The sequence below is a fragment of the Brugia malayi genome (assembly GCF_000002995.4).
Source record: "Brugia malayi strain FR3 genome assembly, contig: Bm_v4_ChrX_scaffold_001, whole genome shotgun sequence".
Classification (NCBI taxonomy): domain Eukaryota; kingdom Metazoa; phylum Nematoda; class Chromadorea; order Rhabditida; family Onchocercidae; genus Brugia; species Brugia malayi.
In genome coordinates, this window is record NW_025062479.1 from 6,440,468 (window position 1) to 6,455,580 (window position 15,113).

The 15,113-nt window shown below is 35.5% G+C and overlaps 2 protein-coding genes across 3 annotated transcripts; both read left to right on the forward strand.

Annotated features, from left to right (window-relative positions):
- Positions 1 to 370: 370 nt before the first annotated feature.
- On the forward strand, positions 371 to 10,074 carry Bma-nhr-41 (Uncharacterized protein; the record flags this gene model as incomplete). Of its 2 annotated transcripts, XM_043073859.1 has the most annotated exons (12): positions 371 to 427; positions 834 to 941; positions 5,785 to 6,009; positions 6,437 to 6,548; positions 6,912 to 7,018; positions 7,151 to 7,231; positions 7,347 to 7,469; positions 7,724 to 7,852; positions 8,169 to 8,302; positions 9,095 to 9,234; positions 9,307 to 9,444; positions 9,680 to 10,074. In XM_043073859.1, 12 exons carry the CDS (start codon positions 371 to 373, stop codon positions 10,072 to 10,074), a joined length of 1,749 nt encoding a protein of 582 aa, XP_042929793.1. The 2 variants fall into 2 exon arrangements, with proteins under 2 accessions (XP_042929793.1, XP_001899156.1); XM_001899121.1 differs by lacking the exons at positions 371 to 427; positions 834 to 941 and having other exon boundaries at positions 5,788 to 6,009.
- Positions 10,075 to 12,911: 2,837 nt separating this feature from the next.
- On the forward strand, positions 12,912 to 14,020 carry Bm414 (Uncharacterized protein; the record flags this gene model as incomplete). The annotated part of the gene is made up of 3 exons (XM_043073860.1): positions 12,912 to 13,001; positions 13,462 to 13,572; positions 13,997 to 14,020. 3 exons carry the CDS (start codon positions 12,912 to 12,914, stop codon positions 14,018 to 14,020), a joined length of 225 nt encoding a protein of 74 aa, XP_042929794.1.
- Between the last annotated feature and the right edge of the window lie 1,093 nt (positions 14,021 to 15,113).

Below are 15,113 nucleotides of genomic sequence, written 5' to 3' on the forward strand. Positions count from 1 at the left end.
TCAAATACAGAATCTCTACCTTCACCAGCAACATCATCACCATCACAAAGTTCTGAAATCACTAAGCATCACCGTCACGAAGATACTGTCGCTTCCACTGGTTTACTCAGACCCTATCAAAAGGTTAAGCTGTAAAACAGTGTAGATCGGAGTATCATTCTTTCATACTAATAATATATGAATTTTATTGCTGATTTTATTGCTATATTTCATTCATAGCTAACCACATCCGAATGCAACAGTATTTCAGAGTGACGGTGCAATACCGATACTGAGTGCATTTAGTGCGAGAACAACTAGTAACCCAGACCAACTGCAACCTCCAGGTATACCGATCACTTCTTTCAATCCACTATTAACCCCTGCAATGATGGCTGCACAAATTGGCTTGCTTAGTGCTCCAAATACTCTTCTTTCAGTGATGCAGGTTTATGTTTTGATAATAATCTTCTTTTCTTTTTTAAAATGGAACTCTTTGAATTGATCTCCAACAACATGTAATAATTACATTGTGAGACAATAGAAGTCACTTTTATTTAACGAGTTTTAATTTTCAATAAATCTCTTATTTTAAAGAAATGGATGTTAACAACAAAGAGCTGCAGTTATTATCTATGATCATCTTAAACTTAGAAAGTATTCAAAAAAGTAATATTTCTGAAAGTTTGAAGCAAGCCAAAAAAATCTTCTGAATGTTTGGTCATAAAAATTAGGCATTCCAAACAGGGACACTTCAGCAATTGAATCTTTAAGAAATCGGAATTCTGCTATGATCATTTACGCTAACAAAAGATCCTAGAACTTGTATATTTTTTGAAATCCATATGATTTAGGCAGCTACTGCACAAAATTCCTTAATGCATCTTAATCGTTGCAATGACAGAGATGGCCAAATAGTACCAGCAATGTTGCATCAATTGTCCGCACTACACAGCAATCAGGTTCTTTTTGTTCACTGCACTTATTTCAAACCCATTGGAAAGATGAATAGTTCTTTTTCCCTATTAAACGGAATTAATTATCTGAAAAACTTACACCGTAGTTGCGATATACTTGCTTACCCGGTTTTCTTACGCATTAATCGGTGATGGGAAGAGAAGGAAGAAACCTAATGAGTAAGTGCCTTCATTGATGAAAGATCACGAACTTCGTTTTCTGACGAATTTGTGATTAAAAGAAAACTTGAACGATGAGAATTATCAAATGGAGTATTTCTTATCTATTCCCCTAGTGACTGCGAGGTTTTTTTTTTTTTCTTTTTCAAGCATGTTAGATTTCCAAACAAAAAAGAATGTTTCGGAGGAACTGCAAAAAAAAGTAGCGGTTAATCCAAGTAGGAAATGGTTTATTAACTAATTTTAATCTGTTTTATGTTAAATATCTTTTTCTTGGTACCAAATCATTTTGTCATCGTAAGGAAATTTTACAAACTTTTGTACGAAAAATATCTCACTAGATCTGGAACAGAGACAGAATGAATGAATTCAGAACAATGAAAGTTATATTAAAGAGAAAAGATATTAAAAAGAGAAGTATTCGAAAAATTCAAAACCATTACACCAGAACATTAAGTGAAATTTTCAACGGTCATTGCCCGTGATATTCTCGCATGAAAATAGCTTATCCATAAGTCTATTTTTGAAGCAAATAAAATTTGCCTCCAAATTAAATGAAACCTGATGGGTCAGCTTGATCAGTTCAGAAACTCTCTATCTTTCGTTTCCGACGCCATACTTTCCTTGCTGATTTCATAGTCTTTCACAAGTTAGCTTTTCTTTCGAACCGCAACTGAATATTGGTACACCCGTTATTGTAATGAAGCTTGTTATTTTGCGAGCTGCAAGCAGCTTCACTGGAATTCAATCACGATTTTTTCCTTCTTTCAATATTCATTTACATGATTCCTGATGGAATTCAATCACCATTTGAGGTCTTGGTTTTATAGCATTTCGCTAACCCGAACACACTGAAAAGTGCTGATTTAGACTAGCAGACCAAGAAAGGTTGTTAGAATCTTTTGTCTTCTTTTTTAAGATAATTACTTTTTCGCTTTAAGTTCACCCTGTCCCCTCATGTGAAATTGAAAGAGAGCTGCAGATCACATTGTTTTAAAATTATATCAGAGTCGCTAGCTGACCAAAGTTTAATACAATTTCTAACTAATTAACTTCGAAGTACTGCAAACAGAAACAAAGTAATGGATATAGTGAGTCCAGAAAATGACATTGAAGTAGTTAAATTATTGTCTTATAGTAAATGATGAAATTATTGGAGATAGATAAGCAAATTTCAAACTAATGATGCCCATAAAATATCTCTGGTTGATGTGAGAGAGTTATTAGTTTGGAAGATATATACAGTTTTGATTAAAATTACTGACTATTCATGTAGGAGGTAAGGGCAAAGCCAGGTAATGAATCTACACCGAATAAAAAAGAAATGAACCAAAGTCAGTTGAAATTATCTGAAGTTGGACCAACCTAGATGAAGTTGAAAAGTTATGATCTTAAGAAATATGTGGATAAACAAGTGAATATGAGCATTAACACAATTGAATGACGAGTTGCAGTTGCACTTGTCTGGCAGCACAATTTACGGTATCTTAAACTATAACTGTCAGCAAATCGCTTAAATTGTACGAAGGTCTCATATTGTTCATGCGTTAGTATGTTTTCGTTGACTTGAAAAAGTGAGTTGTGTTGTCTTGCAGGTGGTCTTTGACTGGGGGCAAAGGTCGATGTACCTCAACATATGATTTAACATGCGGTCAGGTAGGCTTAATAAGTTCAACTAAAAGGTTTCCTGTAAGTATGCTCACAACATGCAGGTTAATGAAGCCTACACGCCCATCATCTTTCACCGGCTGGGCAACAAGCCAGAGGAGAATTTCAAACTTCAAATGAGAGCAGGAGGGAAGAGGAAGTTATAGATAGAACAGGGGTGGAGCGCAGAGGGAAGAGGAATTAACGGCCAGCGGCCTTCGTATGCAATTCACTATTTCACCCCTGTGGACAGATGACTGATGATGACGAGGACGGCTGGTTGTTGCAGCGGTTTCTGCTGCTACTGCTGTTACTGCCATGCAGCTATGCAGCCTCATTGTTTCTTTCGCACTGCTATTTCTGCATGTAGTAGTAGTATTGGTAGTGTTGTTGTCGTTAGCCAGAAGTCTCAGGGTACGTGTCTTCGACGTGTCCTCTGACAGGTCAACTTTTGCTTACGTTATCCATCCTACTTATTGTTTTCCAGCATTCTTAGCTACTACTGTTTGCTTTTCACGTCATTTGGGTAAGGTAATAAAAAGAGGAATTGTATGAAAGGTGAATTGCTGAACTCCTTTCGGGGTCACGACCTCTAGCATAAACTGCACTTTACTTCCGTGTCGCTTGATAAACAATCCACATAGATGGCAGTGTACTGACTCCTGTCTGTTGCGTTTGGTTAATCAATATTTTAGCGTAAGGAAACAAAGTATTATTTGCTGCATGGTTTGCTTGCTTGGAACATGTACGTTGAGAGATTGTACATCATTCTTATATGAAATGACCTCCTCGTTTCCCCAAACACATTAAAGCAACTATATTAAGCGCTTTGTCAGGATGGTGGCTTTCAGCTTCAATGGGATAACTTCCTAATGGAAATAGATTCACTGAAAAGTTATGCAAAATATATTGAATAGATGCACGGGGTCATAGACCTCAATTTCAAATGGCCCCACTGACTGTGCGAGGTCGTTGGGGCACCATCGCCGATGATTTTTATACATTTGAGGTCGAAGACAGCTGCTGAACTCTGTCAGCTGTCCGTTGAATCTGTCCTACCGTCCCCTGTACCTACACTAACTTCTTATAGCTGTTGTTTTCCCTGCTTTCAAACTATTATATATCGACTTTCTTACAGTTCGCTTACAAAAGGTATAGCTTTTGAACTGCTCGTGGACCTTTTATTACAATTAGTGCGAGCCACCTTGATGAATTATTTAGTAAGTTTCCAAGTTTAGATTTAATTGTGAATATATTTTGCTTTAATAAAAGCATTTTTTGGTATAATTCTTTCATATTTTCAGTGCTAAATTTGGCATACATGAAGAAAGGCATTATAATTGGTAATGACGCTCTTCATCACTGTAATAAATTTAATTCTAGTAAAGAGACCATAGCCTGCTCTAGTTTTGACCTTGATGAGATAAGAATGTGAAGAGGGCAGAATAGTCTCATTGGATGGTTTTAATATAGAAGCAAAAAAAGTTCCAAAACGTAATTGTTGATAGGGGTAGTACAGCATGAATGAAGTGTATGTAAATAATGGGCAGGATTTTGAATGGTTCTTCAAAAAATTTAAAAGGCTTAGTTTGGGTCTATTACTTTGTTTAACTGCTCCTCAGTATGTAATTTTTAGCTCCAGATTAACAAATGAATTAAAAAGACAAGAGTTATTATTGTTATCGTTCCCCTTATGAAGATCAACGAAAGATATGACTTATATAGGTTGATCAACTATATTAGTGGCCATTTCAAAGTCCGAGTCTGAAGGCAACAAATGAGCAAACGTTTCCACATTTTTCCCAGTTTGATTCTAAAATCGAGATTAACGAATTACAATATAAAAAATTGAGGGTAATATAAAATTTGAAAAAAAAAAGCAGTAAATTGTTGGATTTTCCAAATTTGAGTCCAGAACGATGAATCGCTAGTGAGTCATTTTGATCCGCTCGCCAGTTTCACGTCATATTTTGAAGTTACTGCGTGCATAGAGAACACATCCCATACACGCAGTGCTTTTTTTTTAAGGGCTAGTGAAGCCACGAAAGCTATATCGGTCTGCAGATGTACGTTTGTGACAATCAGCAATGCACAAACGGCAGTTACTGCTATATTGAATGGTCATTAGCGCCTTTCTCCCCTTTGATACAATTCTCAATCTCAGCTTTATATTTATCGACTGAGAGTGAAGTTATAATGTATTGATGAGGATGCTGTTAATAGCATTAATAGAAGTTAGGCGGAAGAATCGAGAATCGAGGTGGCTTGGAACATATCTTCTAGCAATTTATTCGCTTTTTTCCACATGGTAGTTTAGTTGACAGATTCTTGCAGAATGAATAAGGTTGTATCGAGTGCGGAGAGCAGTATCACCATTACTGTCATCATGACACCCTCTCTGAGCAAAAGCAAGGAGCTTGTTCTATGTCCTTAACTTGTTGCAATACCATGCTGAATAGTAACAGCAAATAGTGGTTAGCTACTCACTGTTTGCTCCTAATATTAGTTACGATCTTAGAATGAGACTGTTGCTAAAGAGAAGTGGTTGATAGTGTGCTATTACTACTACTACTACTGCTGCGCTGCTGTCGCTGTTGTACAGTTAATGCTTCTTGTCAAAAAGAACGTATTTCAATAACCAGTTGTGTGCAACAACTCTCTCCCTTTGCTTCCAGTATCCCTGCATGGTAGGCGCATCGTGAGAGGAGGGGGAGGGAGCGGGTTGTTGTTGACAGCCGGTTATCGATCTTGGTTGACCTTTCGTCGGACTTATGTGAATAAAGCATGCAAAATTGAATCGATAAAGTAGCCTCAGTCACTTTGCCAACAGAGCTGTCAATAGTTTGTCAGTTGTAGTTGCTTATGTCGGCTGCCTAACCTTACTATTAATCTTTCGAAGAATTGGGGTCACATATTGCGCTAACACGCATAGATATCCAATGTTCCAATATGAACGTGCAATTTAGAACTGTTCCAGGATTTGTTTGAAAATCTATACTAAATACGGAATTAAATGTTTCAGCTGATGGCAGCCGCAGCATCAGTTCATCATTCGTCGGCTGCAGGTAGTGTATCGCGTGGCGGCAGTGCGTCGTCACCTCATTGCACGTCGAATGCATCATCAGCAGTTCGGGATATGTGTGTCGAATTGTGTGTCGTATGTGGCGACAAGGCATCTGGAAGACATTATGGTGCTGTGAGCTGTGAAGGATGTAAAGGATTTTTCAAACGCAGTATCAGAAAGCAGGTACTTTGTTGCACATTTTGTAATAAGTCTTAATACTTCTTGAATCAAATTTTATCACTTGATCGGTTTATCTCAGATTTGATTAGTATTCTAGAAGGCTTTTTTTTTTTCTTTACAGAATAAACTGACATCCAATTTTGTGAACTTTTGCGTTTGTTTTGAATGGATGTTTGTACTGAAAACAAAGTTTGTGGAGTATCTATAGATAACTATATCTGTAGAATTAAATTTCCATATAACCAGTTATGGATTAAAAGAATTCGTTTACGTTATACCTTGTATTAGCCGTGGCTCGATGCATATTAATTAAAATATTTATTGTAATTTGGCACTTTATACTTTGCTTGCTGTTCCGGAATATGTATATGCATTTCATCAGTAAGAATCATCGCCTTCTGCTTTTAAACTTGAAGTTGAGTAATTTCAGATAGGATATGTGTGTCGCGGAACAAAGGATTGTCCGGTGACTAAGTTTCATCGTAATCGATGCCAATATTGTCGTTTGCGGAAATGTCTTACTATGGGGATGCGAAGCGAGTGTTAGTTTTCATTTGTTGATGCTTGCAATTGATATCGAAAGATTCAAAAAAAAAGAAAAAAAAAATGAAAAATACTTTAAACTGATGAGTGATTGATATAACTGCAGATAGCTTAATGATTTTATGGCTAGCACTATACACTTTTTTAAAAAATCAGAAATAGCCATCCCTGACTTAGAATCGTTCTGGTTTCAAAAGACATGTTGCATCACATAACCAGGCAGCTCTTCTGAACACGCTATGTAGCCGGTAACTGGGACTGGGGGTTTTAAGAAAGCACCAATTTGAATAAATGTTGCTACCAATATGGTGTCAGTTTATTGATATCTTAAAATTGGTTTAATAGCAGTTCTGTTTTTGAAGCAGTTCAAGCGGAAAGACGACCTGTTGGTTCAGCATCGAATAGCGAAGCAGCACCAACAATGGTCGCAACAACATCATCTGCTTCGACTAGGCCTGAACCTTTAAAGGTTGATTTGTCCTTTGTCCAAAAGATTTACTTAGTATCAATAAATTCAAGTTTTTAATGTGGTAGTGTGCTTATTATTATTATCTTTTAATAACACAACATTTAAGATTGTTGAATGTATTCTTGTTTACAGACTCCTCCAATTGTGAAGCACGAAAACGCTTTCATGAATGGCTTATTGGCAATCGTGAGAAACGAAGTGGCAAATACAGAGGTGATCTTCGTGAATTTTATGTCACTAATGCAGTTTCAGATGAATAAAATAAATTTGGATCATGAAGTTTTTGTGATTTTTTTCACACATATTTTTGACCATTTTTATTTCACAGCTAAAGCAAGAACCGAATGAAACAAAGAATTCAGAGACAATTGACATATCAGCAGCTAGTCCATTATCTGTAGTCCGACCTGCTTCAGTTAGTCCAGGACTTCAGTCTTCGATAATTAATGAGGTTCATTTTGAGTCAATTTCATGAATTATTTATTAGGAAAGATAAAAGTTTCTAGATTTATATGTCAGGGGTTTTTACAATATTATGATGAATTCATTTTACATCTTTAAGAGGTTCTGCTTCCTTATCGTGATTATCTTACCAAAATACGCGAAATTGATTGGCAAGCAAACATATTATCTTGACTAGAAGATTTCTGTTGGTTCACCCTTTTTTGTATATCGATGTTCTATAATTTACTATTTATTACACAGGATAAATTCGGTAGAGAGGATGATGAAACTACAGTAGCGGCTTTTCTGAGTGCGCCTCTGTCAACGTCACCTTCATCCAGTGGCGCAAGTTCTTCATTACTTGAAGATGGCTCCTTAGTGAATTCTGAAGTGATTTTCATTACTTTTCCGAAACAGTCCCAGATATAATGAACATATTTGTAATATCGCTCTTTATAGTTTCTATCTCCGTGATGCGGCTACCGATCTAGAAATAAGCAATTCTCCTAAGCTGAATTTGTTCACTAGGTTTAAGAAGGAAAAAAATTCATTAATAAAAAGTGTATAGTTATTTCAGCTTTCTACTCCTGCGTTGTAGCACTGACTGATTTAAATGATTTTATCTCCTTCAAATTTCTTGTGCAATTAAAAAAAATTCTAAAGAATAATTTTCTTCAAAGATTTTTCCTTTTATTTGAATTTACAGCGAGCAAAGTTCGAATTACCAGTACCACAACCAATGCCTAGTGAATTAAATATACAATTTATATGTGAAACGGCCTCCAGGCTGTTATTTCTGTCTGTCCACTGGATGAAGAATTTTAAAGCAATCAGTTCCAAGTAAGTATTAGATTTGCTATTTTTGCTTCATGAGTTGAGCTACACATGCCGAACTACTTTTATTCCATATCTTTTATTGTCTTCTACTTATTAATCACTTTTTCCTGTAAGAAACCCAACGTTTTTAGTCACGTAACACATATTTGGATTCAGGCAGATGTTAAGACTCTGAAAACAGAGTTCATCACTTAACGATACGTTAATTTCGCCGTGACTGATCCCTGTATGAATAAATTTGCACGGTAACACTTCGATGAGCATTTTTTTTTTTCTAGTTAGCTGATTTGAAAGGAACTATTTTGTAAATATAAACAGATCTGTATAATTGTTCAATGCGATTATTCATTAAGTGAGGTTCACTGTTCTTCGAAAGGGTACTTAGTAAAAAAGTTTTTCCACCATATATATCAGATCTGCTAACTGATATCGATGCAATCAGATGTCTCGCCTTCAACTTTAATAAGTAAATTCAGTTCGGTTTCTTATGGCAGTTTCATTAATGTTAATTAATGTTGATTGACGTGCAATATAATTCATCGTTGTGATCTTTTTTTTTGAGTCTCAAATGTGTACTACTCGGCACCATTTTTTACGGCTTAATTTGATTAATTTAAACCTAGTTACACGAGATCGAGCAAGAGGGTTGGTAATTATTGACGTTTTGGAAAGTTCTAGATCTTTGAAAAAGTAGAGGAATGCTGCAGTGCTACCGTATTATAAACCTGTGATATGTTACGCAGTATAGTGACTGTTACCTTATTACATCAGTTTAACTTCTTGCTTATTTTTCAGTCCTGGCTGCCTTGAACAGCTGATGAAATTAAAGTGGTGTGATCTCTTCATACTTGGCTTAATGCAGTGTTCAAATCAGTTTTGTCTTTCAAACATGCTGGCTGCTATGAGTACTCATTTAAGCGCTTGCTCACGAATAGGTACATTTATAAATATGGATTCTTCTAGTATAATAGATCTCAAAAATTTCGTGTTCTCAATGTTTTTCGCAGGTCAACTAAAAACGGAACGGTTTGAAGAAGTGAATGAGCAGATTGGCTATTTGTTTAAGCTCGTGCAACGATTCGAGGAGCTAAAGTTGTCATCCATGGAATTTGCATATCTGAAATTAATCTCATTTACAGCAAACGGTTTGCCAATTGTCTTCAGTAATTTAGTTTTAATGGCCATCTCGTTCTGTTAAGTCTAGACGATGGAACGGTGAATAAATTATATATGATTAGATTTTGACAAAAGAGTAGAATATTACGTATTTGCGAATACACACGTATTACTGTCATAAAATATTCTGCATTGAAAAATTGTACAGTTTTAGATAATTTTAGTAACAGTATAATGGAGTGGCAAGAACCGTTTGTTTTGCAGATCTCCCCAGTTCTTCAACGGACGCGAGTGTAAGGGCAATACATGCACAAGCGTTACAGGAACTCTATGAACATATATTATCTTTGAGCATTACGAATTGTGAGGATAGTGCTTCAGAAAATGACAATACTTCTGGAGCTGCAGCAGCTTCAACGGTGTACAATGCAATTGAACGTTACAGTCATTTATTGCTGTTGTTGCCAACAATGCGGTGGTTCAAGCAAGCTGTACTAGTTGAACTGTTTTTCTCAGGTCTCATTGGCAGCTTATCAATCGAAACTGTCATGCCATTTATTTTGGCGATGGATGTCATGAATGTTTTCGATGGTTCCACTGGCAGTGATTCGTTACCCGGCGCTCAGTCGCTCGCTAATATGTTTTGCAAAAATGACTGATTTTGTTTAGTCGATACTGCTTCTGTGTTAATTTCGTTGTTATTTTAATAGCTAACTGATTGCATTTCAGTGTCAGCAGTACCTTTAGCTAAATTTACTAGTACTTCCCACTTAGACTGGAAAGTAACGATTAAGATTTTTGGCAGGAAAAAGCAGTTGTTGTTCATGAGATAAAATGAGAATATGTTTCTTTGACTAATCGACTAAAATAGATCATAATTCAGAAGTTTTAGCAATTAGACTCACTGAAGAGATTGGCTCTACTGTAGTTTAAGCAAAGATTTGCATTTATTTAGCGTATAACAACTTACTACTTTCTAAGTACTGCATTTATACCTTGCAATAAGTAGATAAAGGCTGGTTATGTGCTACTTTATCTGCTAGGGAGAGATGGCTGTTTATTACCCATTGCGGTGTGTCTTTTTGTATTACGTGAGGAGAAATGTGGTGAAGTTGTGATAATCATTTTTTGTTATAGAAATATCTTGTGGCAAGTGACATGAAACATTCACATACTTGTTTCTTTTTTCATATTTTGAGCTGTAAATATTGCGCATGTCATCAGAACCGTAGCGCTTTCATCATTTGTTTACATTGAAGCGAGTTAACTTATATTCTAATTATTTGGAATGTGAGCATTTTCTATTAATGTTGCTTTTATCTTTTTCTTCTGATCGTGAGAAGGAGGAAAAGTGTGCAATTGTGTCTTCGCTGAGCTATAGTTGGTAATTTTGGCTGTTTGTTTGTAGCAACATTTTTTATAGCTGTCACTGAATTTTTTTTCTCTCATTTCTATGCTAAATCTTTGCATAGCATATTGTTGATGGGATTTGTTTTTAGTTAAGTATAGGTCATGCATCCAGGTATGTTGTATCAAAATATAGTTTTTTGAACTTCAAAGATAAATTGTAGATGAATATGATTCAGGAGCAAAATAGATGCATAAATGACATTTGCAATACTTATTCCTACTCGTTTAACCTTTGTTTGAAACGTGCTGAAAACTGTGTAATTAGCTGAGTTAGTAAGATAATGATTTAGGATATGGCCTTTAAGTCCGTGGGGAATGTATTAAAGATGTAAATTACTAACTATTCTGATGCTCAGTACACAACGCATTTTGCTTTATGTTATGAAGCTTTATTGTCGTGGAATGGATAAATTGTACCCTTATAGTCTATTTTTGCTTCAGTTGCTCCGTGATATCTTGTTCCGTCAAATATTTCACATTACACCAAATGATTCTTGCAGTTTATCCTGATCTTCTAAACGTTGGCGCTGCTCGCTGCGGTTGTCTTTATAAGGATTAATGTATATTTTAAAAAGCGTCGCAGAGCGTTTATAAACGTGATTTTAGAATTTCAGGACGGTTTTTATATTTTTTCTAGAGGATGATAATAAATGATGAAACATGAATGAGCTGAGGGAAGAGTACCGTTTGAGAAAAATTCAAATTGGATCTTCCGGGTGTTTTTGTTGAAGGAAGTTTTCCCGAATGCTTTTCTCAAATCAAGACTTGGATGTTATCCTTTCAGTGGCTCACTGGTTTCATTTGTTAGACATATGAGTTGTTTTTATCGTACCGCTACTTTCTGGAAGCTTTGTGGAATGATGATGGTTGAGGAACGCATTCATTCCTCTTCCTACCATTATTATTAAAACAGTTTTCAGTTTGTATGTGGTCGTTCGTTCATACTGCTTAATGAGTCATTGGTTTTTTCACTATTACAGTCGCTTACTGTTATTGAAGTAGAGTATATCGAATGTTTGCACATTCTTCATGCCTTCCAAGTAATATACTGTGATTTAATGTAATATACTCGAATTTTATTAGTCTTACTATAAGAGTCATTAGATATTTCTTAAATAAGACTGCCGTGTAGTAGAAGGGTGTAGGAAGAGGAAAAAAGAAAAAAGTTAACTGTCATCTCTACTGTTGCATACCATCTGCGGGGTTCATCAGGAATGGAGGCCAAGATTCTGCAATCTTATGATTCGAGCTCAGTTCAGATCAAAAGTCAATAATCTTGCCTAGTTACTGTGCGTTGCTTGGCTTCTGTTCAGCTATTTAGAAATACAAAAGACTTAAAAGAATGAAATGAGGGATGAAGAAGAGATAAAAAGAGTAAGGTCATTGTTATAATCGACAGTCTTTGTTATTCGTATTCTCAGTAGATGTTTCAGATTAGATTCAGTACTATCTTGGTCTTAGGCTTGTGTAATAATGGTGCATATAAATATTTTCTTTCCTGATAACTTTATCAAAATACACGTGAATTTTTTTTCTTAGCACAGCACTTATATTTGAAGAAGAGTTTTAATGAAATAACTGTGTTTTCCCTACCGAAATCATAAATAAATGATTTATGAAATTCAGTCCTTATGGTTCAGTGCATGACCACTTTTAGTCCTGGAAGAGAATTTTTGGGTCATCATTTTTCCATTTTTATCCTACTTCTACTGGTATTGAGTCTCATCCTTTTTTTACCGAAAGTTCTTTACCATTCTCATCCTTCATCCTACCAGTCTCTATAACCTATGTCGTCTGATTACGTGTTTTGTGACAAGAACTATGTATATACGATGCTAAACATATGCAGTTTCAATCACGAAAGCATTAAAATTTCCATTGCTAGAATGTGTTTTGAATATCTTATGGATTTAGACAGGGCACTCACTCTAAGTTAGAACCATATATTATAGTATCTAAGACATTGCTAGATTTTTTTAGGTCTCGAAATAAGGGTGGTTAAAAGAAGAAGATTCAAGATCGCAGCTGTTGTCTTTTATACAACATCCAGAGCAGTGGATTAGTTCTTGCACTTCTGGAGTTTTATATGCATGAATTGGATAATGATTCATGTAGCAATCTTATAATGGCGAAAGGAATTTTGATGCACTATTGGGGGCTTATTTCCAATCGTATCGCAAGTTTTTTTTTGTCCAAAATCTTAATAACTATTGCGGTATCTACCATGGGACTTTTCAGCGTGCGGCTTTCGTTATCCATGAAATGTGTTTATATAACTCAGTGAACTAAAGGGAGACCTCATCACTTTTAGCATTTTTTCTCATTCATTGGGAGGCTGGGACTAAGCAACTGAATCTTACCTGCAACCTTATTACTAGCAGAAACTTTCTTGAGTATCTTATTTTATTGCACCTTACATACAGAGTTATTGGAAAAATATGTACACAGCTAAACTCTCTGTTATTCAATTTCCCGTAGAACTAGTTTCTTATTTCACAGTTGAGGGAAAGTTTCTCATTTTTAGTGAAAGCATAATAAAATAAAATTGGAAAAAATGCAACGATTTAGAATTGAATTTAGAATAAAAGATTTACAAGACCTCACTTCAATGAGTTTCTTTTAATAACTTTTTTAAGGTGGAGGTGCCGACGCAAATTTCCGACCTCTGTTGGGAACGTCGTCCGTACCACGTGGTCATTAGGTTACAATGTTGCTACTTTAACAGAGTCCTGAATCTTCAGAGATCAGTGAGTTGTGCTATTGTGACAAGTTATTAGTTCATGTCGTTCTTTATGTTAAGTAAATTTAGTGAAGTTGGGTCGGCATTTGCTTTAAAATATAGTTTAAGCCATAGTGCATGGATGAACAAGGTTTTTGTTAGAATGTGAAGACTGAAAGCTATCCTAAATTGACAGTTTTCAAACTTAATTTTGAACAGGAATCAAACACATACTGTAAACCTTGCCCAAAATAGACCTCATGAGAGAAGCGAAAACTGCTGAAAGAAATTTATAATGACCTGTCAAGAATATAAGGGAATTTAAAATACTGAACATTTCTATACAGAATGTAATCCTTTAGGGAGGCGTTGGTTCCATGTGGGTTACATTATACTTGTTATACTTGTTACTTGTCTATAGAAAAGTTATAAGGGAAGCATGCATGTTTCAGCAGACCTTCACAGATGGGTGGTGACCGTTTCAATCGAATAGCAGTGGGAAACCGATCGGAGAGTTCTGTTCAACATTGTAGTATTTGTAATTTTAATTTTAATTTTAATCTTATCTAATTTCCAAGCCACACATGCGGAAAAAGCTTATTCTGGTACAGACTCAACAAAGCCCATGACATGACAATAAGAATATGCATGCAAAGTTAAGCATTGCATGTAGATTACGGAGTGAACATCAAAATTTTCTGATAACGCTGATGAAAACATTTAGAACTCGTCCAAAGATTGAAAAAGTTGCGAAGATTATTGTAAAAATCACTGCAGATGCATAACGAGCCAAAGGAATCTAAGAGTGAAGTAGAATAGAAATGAAGTTGAAACTTAAGTGTAGGTTTAATTGTGGAAATGATTCGAATATGGGCTTCATAGGGTTGTTAAGCACCGAAGTGCATTGTTTTGGGATTTCTCCATGTTCCTTGAAAAAAAAAAAAAAAAAACGTTGCCTGAAATATAATTTTCAAGAATTTAAAAAAAAAACGACTAGTTTTCTAAAGAATAAAGACAAAGTAGACATTGAGATTCATCGAGCTAAGAAAATGCAACGTCTGATTGATACTTGGAATTTAACATTACTGTATTATGGCTTCAAGAATTCAACATCAAACGATAATAGTTACAAGTATTTGGATGCTTTTTCATTTCTCTGTATTCGCAATTTTTTTCATGAACTAATTTCCGACTTATTAACGTACCGGTATACAGATGCAAGCTCAATTGCAATAGAAACTTTGCTTTGGGAAACACGGCATTTCTCTTAGCACAAAATGTGGATTGTGTCGTAAAGGGATTTGCACTTAGGTGGCTGTATTTCGCACTGTCTGATTTTCAATATCCACAAAAGTTTAAATAAGCTCCTCCATGAAGTGATTTAATGATATGCTTGTGCCTCATTCTTCCATTTTATCAGTAGACGCAAAAACTGATTAACAGCATCAGTTTATGTTGCCAGAGCGATGATTTACAATACAGTCAGCTAATGTAAATTATTAATAGAAACTTAAGAGAAATGGGCTGCGCTTGTTACGGACAGACATAAATTTACTATTAACTGGTCGA